Source organism: Pelobates fuscus, chromosome 12 (genome assembly GCF_036172605.1).
Source record: "Pelobates fuscus isolate aPelFus1 chromosome 12, aPelFus1.pri, whole genome shotgun sequence".
Lineage (NCBI taxonomy): Eukaryota > Metazoa > Chordata > Amphibia > Anura > Pelobatidae > Pelobates > Pelobates fuscus.
In genome coordinates, this window is record NC_086328.1 from 2,456,575 (window position 1) to 2,475,006 (window position 18,432).

An 18,432-nucleotide genomic window follows, 5' to 3' on the forward strand; every position below is an offset into this window, starting at 1 on the left:
CTTTCACTGACTGCTTTGCTAAACTCGCTAACCGCTTGCCTTTTTAACAGGTTGTGACACCTGAAGCTGGGACAGAAGGGCTTACTGGTCCTGGGCTATCAGTCTCCTCCTTATCAGAAAGAGAAGAGCGAGTCCCCACTGGTGTAGAGGAGGTGAGATGACATTCAAGCTGTATAGTTTACTGATTACTCTTTATAACAGAGGATTTCTAGATCTATTAGCAGGTCTGTCATGCAAGGTAAAATGTACATTTTTATACCAACACGAAGATTAACTCTGAGTAAACAGACATTGGCAGCAATGCCAGTGTTGATGCATTTGGTGAATTTTACATGGTTCCAAATTGTAACCCTGGCTTTCACTGCAGGTGTTTGACATCCTTCCTCTGTTTGGAAACCTGGAGCCTGGGGAGAGCCAGACCGTGAGCTTTACATTTTATGGGCATGCTGGTATCCGTGCCCATGCACTTGCTCTCTGTGAGGTGCATGGAGGTCCTACCTATGAGATCAGCCTTCATGGAGAGGCTTCACTTGTCAGTTATACGCTGAGTGCAACGGACATAGACTATGGCATCCAGGTAACAGTAACCGGGGACCCAGGAAGTGGAGATCCTGGGGATCACAGGGGTTTACCGACCAAAACTTCTAAACCATTTACAAGGAAATCACAAATAAATCCAATTAAAGAGGGGATGTAATATCCATGATTACACACTACGAATCCTTATGATATGATTTTCACTGGATCATATTGAATATAATAGCAATCTACATATGACACTGTATTTCAAATATATCATATGTAAGCCTCTGAGAGCTTCTTTTATTTGAATCTAACTTTCATTTGTTGTGCACTTGTAGAACCATATAGGATTATTATACAGTGTGATCTTCCCGGGTTAACTCCTTGTCTGTCTTTGCACAGCCGTTTGATAAAGTGGCAGAAGCTGACATCATTCTCCGGAACACAGGCCTGGTTAGTTTCCCATTCACTGTTCTTAACTCCACCATGAGCCTCCAACCTGGGAAACCTCTCATTCAACCACTCAGTGTAAGTCACCATGCTTCAACTGTATGCTTCATGTGGTCATATTGGCTCCTTCGCTATGGCCATGCAACTGCTGCATCCATTTGATGCCACACCATCAGTGTCCTGCAGTCGCCTGTACTCTTGGAGGTTTAATGCTCTGTCCACCATTCAGCTTTGTAGATCACCAAGTAAATTAAATGTTTCCTGTTGCTATTTCCAGTGTCTAATGAAAAACCAAGAGCAGCACAAAACTGGTTCTATCTTCTGTTTGCTTCCAGGGTCACATAGCAGCTGGTGGGGAGAAAATCCTGAAGGTGTCTTATTTCCCAGGACTCCCTGAACCTTTCCATCAAGTTATCCAGCTTCAAGTAGCTCATCTGGAACCAGAGAGTATTGGAATTCAAGGCGAAGGAGTATTTCCAAGAATTTGCTTGGACCTTCCTCGTGTTATTAATGGTACAAAACAACTCTGATTCCACCAAGTGTTTACTATGATCTTATATGTCTCTGTTTTTACTCATTCTCTGCTAGGGAAATCCAGCATTTACATTTTGTCTGCTACCTAACTTATTGTGTTCCTTCAGAAAACGAGAGACTTCAGCCCTATCTGAGAGAGGCAGAGAAAAGGATCAGAGAGACCGCCATTAGCAACTCATGTCTGACCCCAAATCTGGAGTCTCCTCAGGAGCAATGTGACAGCACTGTAAGAACATGGAGTCATTCATTCTCATTTTTTACTGGAGTGCTGATACTATATGTGTGAGTTACTGGTCCTCAATCTCTGGATGAGAAAGGCTCTTCTCTGTGTCTTACAGATGGACACACTGCTGCAGATGGAGCTGGAGTGTTTGTTATTGAAGGAACATGTCCAAGAAGAGCTAACACTGGAGTGTCCAGGAGATCCTGGTCATAGAGCTCGGAGCAAGCTTCTGAGGTCAGTGGAACAGTCATACACCCCTGCTTTCTCTGTACTTTATCCTTCTGCAATGCATCCTTATATATGTATGTATACTATCTTCATAATGGTGTTGCCTCCTGGGTAACTAACTGTCTTATGGTTATATTTTAGAGTCTTCCTCCCCGAGTATGTACTGGACCTCGGCTTTGTGATCCTGGGAGAAATCCGGACACACATAATCAAAATTACGAACACTGGACACTTTCCTGTGTCCTTCCATGCAGATAGGCGTGGACTAATTGGTACAGGTAATCTTCCTCAGCTTATCCAGCCTGTAAGGTCTCCACAAGATTAGGAAAACTGCATAACTCACTGCTACGACTGTACTGGGTATCTACCAGCACTGGTTAACTGACACAACTCAACGTAATCTAAACCTGTCAAAATACTGCCATAATCTAACCATATCAAAATACTGCCATAATCTAACCATATCACAATACTGCCATAACCTAACCATATCACAATACTGCCATAACCTAACCATATCACAATACTGCCATAACCTTACCATATCACAATACTGCCATAACCTAACCATATCACAATACTGCCATAACCTAACCATATCAAATACTGCCATAACCTAACCATATCACAATACTGCCATAACCTAACCATATCACAATACTGCCATAACCTAACCATATCACAATGCTGCCATAATCTAACCATATCACAATACTGCCATAACCTAACCATATCACAATACTGCCATAACCCAACCATATCACAATACTGCCATAACCTAACCATATCACAATGCTGCCATAATCTAACCATATCACAATACTGCCATAACCTAACCATATCACAATACTGCCATAACCTAACCATATCACAATACTGCCATAACCTAACCATATCACAATACTGCCATAACCTAACCATATCACAATACTGCCATAATCTAACCATATCACAATACTGCCATAACCTAACCATATCACAATACTACCATAACCTTACCATATCACAATACTGCCATAACCTAACCATATCACAATACTGCCATAACCTAACCATATCAAATACTGCCATAACCTAACCATATCACAATACAGCCATAATCTAACCATATCACAATACTGCCATAACCTAACCATATCAAATACTGCCATAACCTAACCATATCACAATACTGCCATAACCTAACCATATCACAATACTGCCATAACCTAACCATATCAAATACTGCCATAACCTAACCATATCACAATACTGCCATAACCTAACCATATCAAATACTGCCATAACCTAACCATATCAAATACTGCCATAACCCAACCATATCACAATACTGCCATAACCTAACCATATCAAATACTGCCATAACCTAACCATATCACAATACTGCCATAACCTAACCATATCACAATACTGCCATAATCTAACCATATCACAATACTGCCATAATCTAACCATATCACAATACTGCCATAACCTAACCATATCACAATGCTGCCATAATCTAACCATATCACAATACTGCCATAACCTAACCATATCACAATACTGCCATAACCTAACCATATCACAATACTGCCATAATCTAACCATACCAAAATACTGCCATAATCTAACCATATCACAATACTGCCATAACCTAACCATATCACAATACTGCCATAACCTAACCATATCACAATACTGCCATAACCTAACCATACCAAAATACTGCCATAACCTAACCATATCACAATACAGCCATAATCTAACCATATCACAATACTGCCATAACCCAACCATATCACAATACTGCCATAACCTAACCATATCAAATACTGCCATAACCTAACCATATCACAATACTGCCATAACCTAACCATATCACAATACTGCCATAACCTAACCATATCAAATACTGCCATAACCTAACCATATCACAATACTGCCATAACCTAACCATATCAAATACTGCCATAACCCAACCATATCACAATACTGCCATAACCTAACCATATCAAATACTGCCATAACCTAACCATATCACAATACTGCCATAACCTAACCATATCACAATACTGCCATAATCTAACCATATCACAATACTGCCATAATCTAACCATATCACAATACTGCCATAACCTAACCATATCACAATGCTGCCATAATCTAACCATATCACAATACTGCCATAACCTAACCATATCACAATACTGCCATAACCTAACCATATCACAATACTGCCATAATCTAACCATACCAAAATACTGCCATAATCTAACCATATCACAATACTGCCATAACCTAACCATATCACAATACTGCCATAACCTAACCATATCACAATACTGCCATAACCTAACCATATCACAATACTGCCATAATCTAACCATACCAAAATACTGCCATAATCTAACCATATCACAATACTGCCATAACCTAACCATATCACAATACTGCCATAACCTAACCATATCACAATACTGCCATAATCTAACCATATCACAATACAGCCATAATCTAACCATATCACAATACTGCCATAACCTAACCATATCACAATACTGCCATAACCTAACCAAATCACAATACTGCCATAATCTAACCATATCACAATACTGCCATAACCTAACCATATCACAATACTGCCATAATCTAACCATATCACAATACTGCCATAACCTAACCATATCACAATACTGCCATAACCTTACCATATCACAATACTGCCATAACCTAACCATATCACAATACTAACAAAAACAACAATATATGTGAAACACAACCCCAGTGAGAAATGTATAAATTTAGAGCAAACCGGGACTTCCCCTGAATTTTGGGTGAAGTGTCCTGGATGAATCCCCGAAGACTTCCTCTTGTCTTCAATAGATATATTGCAAATAGGATAGGGGAAAATCTGCTAAACACAAGCAAAATAAAGAAACATAGCGTATAACTGTGTGGGGACTGGTGTTAATGTGTAATCACAATTGGACACTCACAAATTAATGGAGTTAAAACAGCCTTGAAAGGTATCTCTTTCTTCAGTATCCAATGTGTTGTCCCTCTTCACATATTCATCAGCGGATGGATGTATATATCTCAGAAGACAAAATATATACAGAAATTGTAGTGCACTTCCAGAGTTTAAGTAAAAAAAGTTTTAGTAACTTACATTCAGGTAAAAAATAAACAGCATGTCACCATAAGACGTCCTACGCGTTTCGTCCTTGGACTGGACTTCCTCAGGGACTTGGTGAGATAAGGTGCAATCACAAATATTAACAGCAATAAAAATATCCCTCCCGCAGTCCTTTTATACATCCCCATTTAGTGTTCAAAGTCTTTAAGCTGGTGTTCACTTTTCGTTTTTCGCGGTCTTGGGCCGAATGACGTCATCGCGTACGCCACGTGCGTTCCACCATGCGTTCCACAGACCCGGAAGTGGGTCGCGATCGTTGGTCTGTTTTCATTGCAAAGACTCAGAACATATGTAGACGGGTGCACCAAACGGAGAGGGGGAGGGAAAAGTAATTAAAACGGTTCTCTGGATGGCACTTACAATTATAAAACAAAATCAGAACTGTATATTTACCATATAACGTGTTGGTAAAGGCATATGTATACATCCCTTTTTATGAGGGAAAAAATAAAAGATAAAAGTTGCTAGAAGTTGCTTCCCTTACATATTTTGTGTTTTTTATGCTTTTCACATATCACAATACTGCCATAATCTAACCATATCACAATACTGCCATAATCTAACCATATCACAATACTGCCATAACCTAACCATATCACAATACTGCCATAACCCAACCATATCACAATACTGCCATAACCTAACCATATCACAATACTGCCATAACCTAACCATATCACAATACTGCCATAACCTTACCATATCACAATACTGCCATAACCTAACCATATCACAATACTGCCATAATCTAACTATATCACAATACTGCCATAATCTAACCATATCACAATACTGCCATAACCTAACCATATTACAATACTGCCATAACCAAACCATATCACAATACTGCCATAACCTAACCATATCACAATACTGCCATAACCCAACCATATCACAATACTGCCATAATCTAACCATATCACAATACTGTCATAATCTAACCATATCACAATACTGCCATAACCTAACCATATCACAATACTGCCATAACCTAACCATATCACAATACTGCCATAACCTAACCATATCACAATACTGCCATAACCTTACCATATCACAATACTGCCATAACCTAACCATATCACAATACTGCCATAACCTAACCATATCACAATACTGCCATAACCTAACCATAACCCAACCATATCACAATACTGCCATAACCTAACCATATCACAATACTGCCATAACCTAACCATATCACAATACTACCATAACCTAAACATATCACAATACTGCCATAACCCAACCATATCACAATACTGCCATGACCTAACCATATCACAATACTGCCATAACCTAACCATATCAAAATGGATTGTGGAATAACAATGAGGTACACGTTGGTGAACGTTGCAAATACTTTTGCTGATAATACAGTGTGACGGACTGCCTGGCACTCCGACCAAGTACCTCCACCAATCGATGCTCCTAGTGCTTGCCGAGGACTCCAAGCACTCCACCAGACACCATAAGCACTACAGACCCCACTTCCAGCGATGCAGCTATGTCGGGGTCTCGCCGTCCTTCACCCACCCTGGACCCCAGACCAGGATCCAGCTTCCAGTGGGCAGACCTCTAATACTCCAGAGAACGTAGTAGGAACAAGCTCTTACAAGATCTAGTGATTATACCCTGGGGAGTATAATGATTATAACAATCCCCAGAGTGTAGTTATCCCATCCCCCAAACATGAGCCAAGACTTGAAGGGGTAAAGTAGGTCTTTGAGTTTAATGTGCCAGGCTGGCTTTTTATGCAACTTTTCCCACAAGGTTACCACCCATGTGAACCTTGTGGGGCACCGGAAAATACATTCAACAGCCAATAGTGTACAGTCACAAAGTTAAACACACCCCTTCATTTACATAAATCCCTCCCCTCTGCTTGGGAGATAATGGAGTTAATTAACAAAGACAATGGACTGACTCAATTAACTATAAGCAAAAAAAAACATATCTTTTTTACAAACCCCAAAAAGTACCCCAAAATAAAACATATCCCCACAAAAGTCACCACATACCCTGATAGCCCCGATCTGGGTGAACAACATATCCAAAAATCACCAAGATCGGTTCAGGTGTTCAGGAATTTCCTTGAAGTCTTATTTTTGCCCCATCGTGCACATGGTCCCATGCCCAAAACAGTTCCATACACTTGACGACAAAACACTGCTAGACAATTTAAGATGGCCGCCGCTTCATGTTTGAATCTGTTCCAGTTAAAAGTCCAAGGGGCAGAAACAGTACTTTTGAACATGGGTTATCACAGGGGCCATAGTCCCAGGGTAGGAGGCTGGCAAGCAGGCCCCTCCAACAACCAGTGGCGAGGTTACTTTCGTCACATTCAGTATTATTATTTCTTGTGCCATCAGGATTTAGTACAGAGTTAGATCGGGTGAAGAACCTGCCATGCGGCCAGACAGAAATTTTCCAAGTGAAATTCGATCCTCGTGGTGCCAATCTCAGTCTTGGCCAGGTGGAAGTGGTGATGCCCATTCAGGTATTATTTAGAAGCATGCTACTAAACTTACTTGCCCTAACTGAAACATGGCTCTCTCCCTGTGATACTGCTACCCCTGCCTCATTATCCTTTGGTTGTCTTCACTTTACCCACAAACCAGGACAGGCTGACTGTAAGGGTGACACTGTAGGATTTCTGCTTTCACCCTACTTCTCTGTCAAAACTCTGTCCACCCCCTTCGCTCTCTTTCTCCTCCTTTGAAATTCACTCAATTCATCTGTTCAAACCCATTTCGGCAAACATAGCCGTTCCTGATCACCCCCCTGTTCCCCTCTTCTCTTGCTTGACTATTTTGCTGCTTGGTTTCTCTATTTGTTTTCAAGCAATATTCCATCCATAATTCTGAGATTTCAACATTCCCATAAACCCACTTGTGACCTCAGTAAAGTCAAAACAGCTTTCTATTACCTCCTCCCTTGGGCTATCACGGTGGACTAATACTTCTTGAAAGACTTGTCTTTTCTCGTTTGTCTTGTTTCCTCAATTCCAACACTCTCCTCGACCCTCTTCATTATTGCCTCTGCTCCCTCCACTCTACAGAGACGGCTCTGTGGCGGTCACCCTGAGAGAGGAGTGGTATCCACCGCCAGAGACTTCCTTTTACCCCTAGTTTGGGTAGCGCTGAAGTATTCCTAAGTCGATCCCGAGGAGGCAATAGAGCCACTATAGCTGTACAGCTCTTATAAGAGCTAGTGGTTATAGCAGGTCTAGCTGTTCCCCACAATCACAAGACGAGGCTACGTGTTGATGGGTAAGTGAACTGATTTTAATGGGACCACACTTGGCCTTTTATGACAATCCCCATGCAAGGGGTACTCCCACCTGGACCTGATGGAAGACTGTGGTACAAAGTCACAGACCAATGGCAACATTGTTAAAACCAATACAAATAGAGAGAGATCCAGAAAAAAGGTCCTATAGATACACACTATAGGTAGAAGAGCTGCCACTCAATAGGCACACCCCACCTTATCCCGATCTTTACACCCCAATTTGCCTATACAACAGGGTAAAAGGAAAGAAGGTGGGTACAGACCTACCAAATGAGGGCGCTAATCTCTACAGACAAGTGCATAAATTTGGTTATAAAAGTAAAAAATGAATTGTATACAATTTCCAATAAATAAAAATAAATGTAAGATCAATAGCAGTATATGCCAATAAAAAAATATATTAAGCAATGCAATTCTAAGACCAGGGAACAAAGTCCGACACCAACCACTCCGCTCACAAGAAAACAGATGTAACATACAGCCCTTGGTCGCGACTCCTAGGGCTGGAATATACTTGCGGCTCACAACACAATGTGATATAAAAGCGGTGGTGAAATAACGGCCTCTGGACTGCTGAATCCGATGCCTCTGGCTCAGCGCGTTTCGTCCCGCGTTCTTCGGGACTTCCTCAGGAGCTGTGGATGCTGTACGGTACCCGTAGCTGGAAGGAAGTTGGTGTCGGTGTGGCAGTTTAGAGCGCGAAGTTCGAAAAAATGGAAGGTATAAGAAGGGAGAACGGCGAAGAAGCTAAAGCATCCACAGCTCCTGAGGAAGTCCCGAAGAACGCGGGACGAAACGCGTTGAGCCAGAGGCATCGGATTCAGCAGTCCAGAGACCGTTATTTCACCACCGCTGTTATATCAAATTGTGTTGTGAGCCGCAAGTATATTCCAGCCCTAGGAGTCGCGACCAAGGGCTGTATGTTACATCTGTTTTCTTGTGAGCGGAGTGGTTGGTGTCGGACTTTGTTCCCTGGTCTTAGAATTGTATTGCTTAATATTATTTTTTATTGGCATATACTGCTATTGATCTTACATTTATTTTTATTTATTGGAAATTGTATACAATTCATTTTTGACTTTTATAACCAAATTTATACACTTGTCTGTAGAGATTAGCGCCCTCATTTGGTGGGTCTGTAGCCACCTTCTTTCCTTCAACATTGTTAAAATACATGACACTCCCATTCATATCATACAGTCACTCCCCTCTGCCTGTGAGATAATATAGTCGAGTACTGAACTAACTCCATTATCTCCAGGCGAAAAGAGAACAGTTTTACAGGCAACCCAAAAGTACCCCAAAAAGTATATCCCCTGATAGCCCCGATGTGGGTGAGCAGCATACTCAAAAATCACCCAGATCGGTGATTCAGGCTGTGCGGTCGGTCTATTTCGGGAACTTAAAACACAACAAAATATCGAAAGTAGCAGTTCGTGGAAAAACTAGTCGTGTGCCCCTCGTTCTGGAGGTTGGTTTCACCAAACGTTGTTCCAGAGACTCGAACCGAACATACTTGCGGCTTAGAATGTTATTGATTTTGTAGTTTTCTCAAGTGTGAAATGGGTCAGACAGGTTAATGAGGGGCACACTACTGCACTGGGTGGTCGTTCCTTTCGGCAAATTGTTCAGTTCACGAATTAATTTCTCAATTTTGTTCGGTTGAGTTCAGATGAATTAAATCAAACAGAGATTCAGGGACAGGGAATCTGTCACATGCTCTTATTAAGGTTACAAATAACCTAATCACAGCTAAATCCAAAGGCCTCTACTCCATACTAATTCTTCTTGACCTCTCTGCTGCCACCTGCACGCTGAAGACATCCAAATATATCTCTCCTCCCCTGATCTCTCCCCTTCTGTCCTACAATGCTCTCTGAAACTCAATCTCTCTAAAACGGAGCTTCTTATTTTTCCTCTTCATGATGCTGATCCTCCCCTTCCGCTCCCCCTACAAGTTGATGGTACCTGCACCAGTCTATCCTTGCAAGTGCGCTGTTTTGGTGTTATCTTTCATGCCTGCCCTACCTTTGTGCCTTCTATCCAGTCTGTTGCCAAAACCTGTAGATTCCACCTTAAAAACATTGCTTGCATCCGCCCCTTTCTTACGCAAGATACTGCCAAGAAGCTTGTTCATGCTCTGGTCATTTCTCACTCCCTCTCGGTCTCTCCGCTCTACTCGTGACCTTCTCCTGTCCGTTCCTCACCCTTATGGCTAACTTACGCTTGCAGGACTTTTCACAGGCAGCTCCTTTCCTTTGGAACAGTCCCTCAAAACTCATCTGTTTAGAAATGCGTATGGCCACTGCCACAAATCTGTCTCTGGCTCTATCTTCTAACCTTCGGTTCTGTTTTCCACTTTGTTTGTTTAATGTCCTTTCTATTGTGTCCTTATACTCCACTCCTCTAGACTGTAAATTTGTCTGAGCAGAGTCCTCATTGTTCCTGTATAATTTTGTAATTGTCCCATTTATTGTTACATTTCCTCCTTCCATAATATTGTAAAGCGCTGCGGAATGACTTGGCGCTATATAAATATCAATAATAATAATACAGTCCTTGTCTATCTTCCTTGGCCATGCTATAGTCTCATAGTAACCACATCTTACTCTTTGGTCACTATCTAGGTGTCAGGGGGTCCCACGTTTCCTGTACGACTCAGGGCCTCGGTGACAATGCCATGTCTCAGAGTTTCCTGTGATACTGTAGAGTTTGATCCGGTACAGTGTGGCCAGTGCCAGATCAGATCGATACAGCTTTACAACCAGTTTCCTGTACCCTGTGAATGGAGCATTAGGAAAGAAGACCAAGAAGTCAAGGTATCTAAACATGGAAGCATAACGCTTACAGGGAATGTGTTGTTATCACTCTCCATCTATTTTCTTGTTGTACTTCTGACATCATTGTGCTGTGCTGTGAGATCATCGTTCTATGTTACCTAGTAGTGATCATTGTAAACTCCTTTATCTAATCTCCTGCAGATAGACAAGCACATTCCTATGCACCTGCGCAAAAAATGTAGACCGGAAGTTAAGCCAAAAGCTCCTATCTTTGAGATGATTCCAGCTACGGATGTCCTACTTCCTGGACAGAAGAAAAACGTGGAGATTAAATTCCTTCCCCGGGAAGAGGTAAATGGGAACAGAGAGACAAAGTGAAACCCAGTCACATGTCATTGTCAGTGACGTGGAGTTCCAGATTTGACTAAGGCAGGAGGAAATGTACTCAGTGAGGCTAGAAACAGGGCGTTACTTTTACCATGGCTGTCATTCGACTTGGACAGCCATGGGGTAGGCCTTGCAAATGTTGCAAAAACTAGCGATAGAGGCTTGATCCAAGCCCATTCAAGGATCATAGCTGACTTTATAGCTTTGCCGAAGTTTGAATTCCGCAAGGAACTCCTGGTAATTGTGTGCCACACTCCTATTACTATCCCATAATGGATTGGATAAGCTAAAGCTTTACATTTTAATTGATTCATTAGGTAACCAATTTTAGCTCTGTCTGTGGGAAAAGATCCCGGTGAAGCCTCAAAATGATACTCCATTTGGTTAATAAATCCTCGGCATTCTTGAATATTACCATCAAAATGCAGGGGAGGAGATAGGGAGATACTAGGTGCCTTGTGTACTATAGCTGGAGGTACACAAGGTGGAGGTGAGGCCGCAGGTTGCAGATGCGCTGTTCTGGTAAGAAGCGTACTGAAGGCCTGGGCAAATTGATCCATGCGATGATCATTATCCTCCAGTTTCCTTTCACAAGCAGCTATGTGCTTACATAATTCTACAGGATCTATGGCCATGTGGTAATGTCAGGATTACAGAATGATCCAGCATGTAGTAATTGCGTAACACAGAGGACTGATATAGGTATAGAGGACTGATATAGGTAACGTATACCGGACCTTAGAATGGCCGGACTAACATACATAAGAATAGTCCGGAATAGCCGAGGTCAAGGGATACAGAAAGAGACACAACGATAAGGAAAAGCCAGGAGTCAGGGATGCCAGAATACAGGGAAGTCAAAAACAATGCCAAAGTCAAATAACCAGAATCAATAACGCGCTCTCGGACAACCACAAGGGAAACCACGACAGGGCACTGAGCAGGATGAGAACTGTGCCTAAATACCCATCCTCTAGATCCTCTAGAACTGTTACCAGGTTCTCATTTGCATAATTGCTGCTCAGCATTAACCCTTCTGTGGATTTGGTTGCTGCTCGGCACAACTTTTCCTGTGTGGACAGTAAATGCCATTAACCACATTTTTATAAGCGGATGAATACGTGACAACAAGGAATCTACCCCGCAAGTGATCAGATCCAACGGACCAATCTAGCAAGAGTAGTAACCGACACGGGACCATGAGGTCTAATGTACAACACAAGGAGCTGACCGGAAGCAGAATCTACGCAAGGCTGACACCACACATAATTGCTGATCGTCAGTGAAAAAAGGGTAAAAAAACAGACGTGGAGTCCGATTTAGTACGACGAGAAATCCGATAGGTTACGCCTTCGGGAGCAATAGAAAAAGCATCCACGTCAAACGCACGCACATCCGATACCCTCCGGAAAGAAACCAGACAAAGCAGGAATGTGAATTTGGCCGAAAGTTGTCAAAGTGACAATCTGTCATTGGGAGGCCAATCCCAAAAAAGAAAAAAAAAGGGCAATACTGACGTCCCAAAGGTGGGAACACTTGGGACCCGGAGGGCGGCGTAGACACATACCTCTAAGCAAACAACAAACCAGGGGATCCTTGCCAATGGGAATGTGAGCCGCTAAGATTGCTGAAGGAACAACATTCACCGACCGGTAAAAATGACCCGAAGAGAACAGCGAGGATAGAAAGTTCAGAATCGCGGGTACAGGTGCTGTAAACGGATCAGTGTCCCGTTCCACGCACCAAGCGGACCAGGAGGCCCAAGCAGAAAGATAGTAGCGTCTCGTCCCTGGAACTCAGAAATCCCTTAGGAGTTCCCTAGCAGCCTGCGATAGTCCGATGATCTGCCAAGAACTCTGGAAATAGTCCAAGCAACCAGGGGTAGACGATCCTCCTGCAATAAGGGGTGACCGTTCCCTTTGGGATCCGTGAGGAGAGTCGGGAAGGATGGCAGAAGTTGTGGGTCCTCGCAAGAGGAAGCCAACAGATCCAGGAACCAAGGCTGGCTCTGCCATAAATGCGTTATGAGTGTAAGCGTCACTTATTAAGTTGGGAGATGATGGAGGGTTCTCGCAATCATTGCAAATGGGGGAAAGACGTAGGCCCCGTTGGCCAGCCAGTTCTGTTAGAAGGCGTCCGTCGCTTTGCTCTTCGGGTCCGGAAACCAGCTGAAGAATTCCGGAGTTTGACGCGATGTCCGCGAACACCCGAGGGTACAACTTCCAGTCACTGCTTTTCCCCACAGTGGTGAGAGAACCAGTCTGCCATGAGGTTGATTTCCCCTGGGAGATATTCCGCTTGGAGGGAGATATTGCAGGGAAGACAAAAGTCGAAAATGTTCTTCATAATGTCCGACAAGAGGTGAGAGCGGGCGCCCCCCCAGGAAAAGTTACCAGTCCCCACCTGGAAAAGCTAATAAAGAGGCAAATAATTCCTTACTCACCTTCACAGGCGGAGTCCTCGTGGCACACCCAAGATGGCCACCACGTCGACTGAGTCTCTGATGTCACAGTGGGAAGCCAGGTTTTGTGCGGCCAGTGTGTGCTGCCTTTTGGTACTGAATTGAGTCCCGTTGGAAGCAACAAGCACCCACCTCAGCCGTGACCTCGGAGGTTTGAGCCGGCGGCCAGGGTTCGGCCATTTTTTCAACAAAAATAAAGAATTTTAAAAAATAAATTTAAAAAAAGAGGAGCCGAAGAGGGAGAAGCAGGGAAGTAATCCCAGGTGAGCTAGTCGAGGGCTCTGACAGTCGGAGAGAGAATAAATTATTTTGCCACACTTTCAAAAACTTTGGCAAAGTTACAGAACTGAGAATACTTAAGCTGCTGGCAATGAGACAAACTAAATCCCTGAAGCAGACGACATACCATTGGGTCCCTACTGACCAGAATACCCTGAATTGGAATATGAGCCGCCAAGATAGCCAGACAAAAGAGATTCACAGAACAATAGGACATGCCAACCGAGAAAAACGGAGACAAAGTTGCGATTGGCTCTTGATGTTCTAAGAACCCTGGAAATCTGCCATGTCATCAAGGGGAGCCGGTCCTGCAGAATGAGAGGATGAGGATTTCCTGATGGATCCTGAAGCAGAAGAGGTAATTATGGGAACAGAACCAGATCTGCAACAGACAATCTGAGCAGGTCCAGAAACCATCATTGACTTCTTAACAACTGGGTGAGAAGTATCACCGAAGACCTGAAAAAGGCAGATCCTGTGAATCACCCCCATACACCTCCAGTAAAGGTTGAAGGAATGCATCCACCACTGCGCAATATAGATCCGGAAGCCAGCTGAAGAATGCGTTGTCTGTCTGTCTGTTCAGCCTGGAGGCAAAGAGATCCAGACGGAATCGTCTCCAGAGTTCCTTTAGAAGAGAGAATACCCACCTGTCCAGCATCCAACTGCTGGTGTCTTGTCAATGCTGGGAGAACCAGTTAGCTGTGACATTAGTTACCACAGTAGAAATTTCACCTGTAGCTGAATGTTCCTCTGAAAGCAAGATTGGTACAGTTTGAAAGACCTCTGAAGCGAGCACCACCAAATCTGTTGATGTACCGGACCATGGACCAATTGTCCATGCGTAGCAGAATGCAACAATCGCTTCCTAAGCTACACTGTGAATCGCGACCTTTCAAGCTATTGGCTCCAGGCAATTTATGTGTAACGAGGACTCCTCAGTTTACCACACCCTGCTGGTGGATCTTCCTCCGCCTGTGGCACTGTTATGGTACTTTTTAGCAGTAAACCAAAATGTTTAAATGTCTATCTGTTCCTGTCCAGATTAATAAAATTGAATTGCGTATATACGCTGAAGTAATTAAGTCTGACACACAAGGTTCAGGTTAAAATAACTTCGAGAAAATTTATTGTCAAGTGGTTAAAAAGCGGGCGCGCAGGCCCTTTTAAGAGGCATTTCACGTCATCATTGATTATTAGAATATCAGCAAATAAACATCATTAATTGGATTAATTGTTAAGTGTCGGGATTAGTGTCCACCTATCAATATTATTAATTGGCTCAAAAACTAAGTGGTTAGTCCCGTGCCCACCCACCAAGAGGTGGGATTGTTCTGGACACGGGTGGGGACAAGGGGGTCTTGAGCGTCATTTTACACGGTCGGTGATCTCAGGCCTCGTGGCCAGGTGCAAGGTCTCTTATGAATAGAACATTTCATTACTACTGTGTTCTCATGGCCTTCAAATTATACTATGTTGCAAGTTAAGGAAAAGTCAGCAATTCCTGTGTTAATCATGTCTTTATAGAAAATACAGTCTTTGTCTATTGTATTAGATGTGCTGGGAAATTCTGTCATGTAAGGTAGTTTTAAAATAAACAAGTCAGGTTATGAGGACAAAATGGAGGGATGAAGAAGTCAGGTTAGGAGGACAAAATGGAGGATTCACAATATGAGGTTAAAATGGAGTTAGTGCAATAATTGAATACAAGTACAATAAGGATTTTTAAATAATCCTTAATAATTTTTAATAAAACTGATTGGATTCCCACCTAGAATCCAGTCTGGATCATGTAGGAATCTAGGTGGAAATCCAGTTTGAATCGGGAAGGAATCTAGGTGAGGATCCAGTCTGGATCAGGTAGGAATATAGGTGACAATCCAGTCTGGATCAGTAAGGAATCGAGGTGAGATTCCAGTCTGGATCGGGAAGGAATCTAGGTGAGAATCCAGTCTAGAACTGGTAGGAATCTAGGTGAAAATCCAGTCTGAATAAGGAAGGAATCTAGGTGACGATCCAGTCTGAATAAGGAAGGAATCTAGGTGACGATCCAGTCTGAATCAGGAAGGAATCTAGGTGACGATACAGTCTAGATCAGGAAGGAATCTAGGTGACGATACAGTCTGGATCAGGTAGGAATCTAGGTGACAATCCAGTCTAGATCAGGTAGGAATCTAGGTGACGATACAGTCTGGATCAGGTAGGAATCTAGGTGACGATACAGTCTAGATCAGGTAGGAATCTAGGTGACGATCCAGTCTGAATAAGGAAGGAATCTAGGTGACGATCCAGTCTGAATCAGGAAGGAATCTAGGTGACGATCCAGTCTAGATCAGGTAGGAATCTAGGTGACGATACAGTCTGGATCAGGTAGGAATCTAGGTGACGATACAGTCTAGATCAGGTAGGAATCTAGGTGACGATCCAGTCTGGATCAGGTAGGAATCTAGGTGACGATACAGTCTGGATCAGGTAGGAATCTAGGTGACGATACAGTCTAGATCAGGTAGGAATCTAGGTGACGATACAGTCTGGATCAGGTAGGAATCTAGGTGACGATACAGTCTAGATCAGGAAGGAATCTAGGTGACGATACAGTCTGGATCAGGTAGGAATCTAGGTGACGATCCAGTCTGAATCAGGTAGGAATCTAGGTGACAATCCAGTCTGGATCAGGTAGGAATCTAGGTGACGATACAGTCTGGATCAGGTAGGAATCTAGGTGACAATCCAGTCTGGATCAGGTAGGAATCTAGGTGACGATACAGTCTGGATCAGGTAGGAATCTAGGTGACGATACAGTCTGGATCAGGTAGGAATCTAGGTGACGATACAGTCTGGATCAGGTAGGAATCTAGGTGACGATACAGTCTGGATCAGGTAGGAATCTAGGTGACGATACAGTCTGACCAGGGAGGAATCGAGGTGAGAATCCAGGTTAAAAAGTCTGGAAGTGGAACACAAAGGGACAAAAAGCTGGAACATTACAAACAATACTTCAGGAATACAAAATCCATCAGAAGGAAGACATTTGTAAACCTGTATCATTAAGGATGACGTGGTGGAAAAACCCTGATAGACAAAGCCTAGACCTACCTTAATGTATTTAATGTTTGTCCTGTTTTACAGAAACTAATAAAACTTAACTTTTAATAAAATAATCCACTATCAAGGTCGAAATGTCACTCAATAGAAAGGAAATAAAGTGTTTACAATGCAGGCTAATATTCTACTCTTAAAATACATTGCAGATCTGACAAACCTATTCTGGCTGTTAGAGAACATCAGTCTGATTTGATGGAAATGGGTAACTGTTTCATTTCGTTATAGTGCCTACAATTCATTCCCTACAGTGTCCCTTTAAGTTTTAATAGTTTCTGTCTTTTTCAAGCACAATGTTATGATGTGAATAGGGGTGTCCTTCACTTTTGGTTTTGAGACATTTCTAGAAAGTAATTTAGTGTAGTTTTACTTGGTCTATTTTGATTTTCCTGTTATTTGGACACAATTCCTAATAATATATCTGTGTCCATGTGCCCTCTCAGAAGCTATACAGCCAGCGTTTGGTGCTGCACTTGGCACAGAGCAATCAGCGGGTTCTGCTACATGTTCTGGGTCAGGGATTGGAGCCTCGGTTGGAATTCTCCCCATCTGTTCTGGAGATGGGCCCCATCCTTCCATTGAGTCCAGGGGATGCCATGGACATCCTGGTGAGGAACCCCTGTAGCTTTCCCATCGAATTTTACTCTCTGGAGATGGATAAGCAGTATCTGGAGGAAGAGAAGGTGACTGTATAGACTGACACATTTTACATTTGTATTACAGTTTGTTATAGTTCTTTTCACTGGCTTTGTTTTTCTTTGAATTCAGATACTGCGAACACTGACGTGTTATGATTCACATAAGACATTGTTACTACCACCTCGGCTGCCAGGAGAAAAGTTGCCTTTAGAAATCCTGGAGTATTATGAAGAAAACAGACCTCTGCTGGTAGAAGAGACAGAGAATCTCAAGAGTGGTAATAATCCATCCCACCAGGAATACTGACATCCTGAGCTTCCATTACTCTAGCCAGTGGCTGGTTCCTGGGATCGGT

The 18,432-nt window shown here is 42.7% G+C and overlaps 1 protein-coding gene across 1 annotated transcript in view; it reads left to right on the plus strand.

Annotated features, from left to right (window-relative positions):
• The window catches only part of HYDIN (HYDIN axonemal central pair apparatus protein), a 205,005-nt gene that overhangs the window by 80,275 nt on the left and 106,298 nt on the right, over positions 1 to 18,432 (plus strand). Inside the window, exons 25-36 of the mRNA XM_063437790.1 lie at positions 51 to 152; positions 368 to 577; positions 925 to 1,050; positions 1,308 to 1,485; positions 1,614 to 1,732; positions 1,845 to 1,963; positions 2,099 to 2,235; positions 7,508 to 7,635; positions 11,057 to 11,248; positions 11,411 to 11,560; positions 17,882 to 18,121; positions 18,207 to 18,354. Of these exons, the coding sequence (XP_063293860.1) occupies positions 51 to 152; positions 368 to 577; positions 925 to 1,050; positions 1,308 to 1,485; positions 1,614 to 1,732; positions 1,845 to 1,963; positions 2,099 to 2,235; positions 7,508 to 7,635; positions 11,057 to 11,248; positions 11,411 to 11,560; positions 17,882 to 18,121; positions 18,207 to 18,354 (1,849 nt within the window). The remainder of the gene's footprint in view (positions 1 to 50; positions 153 to 367; positions 578 to 924; positions 1,051 to 1,307; positions 1,486 to 1,613; positions 1,733 to 1,844; positions 1,964 to 2,098; positions 2,236 to 7,507; positions 7,636 to 11,056; positions 11,249 to 11,410; positions 11,561 to 17,881; positions 18,122 to 18,206; positions 18,355 to 18,432) is intronic.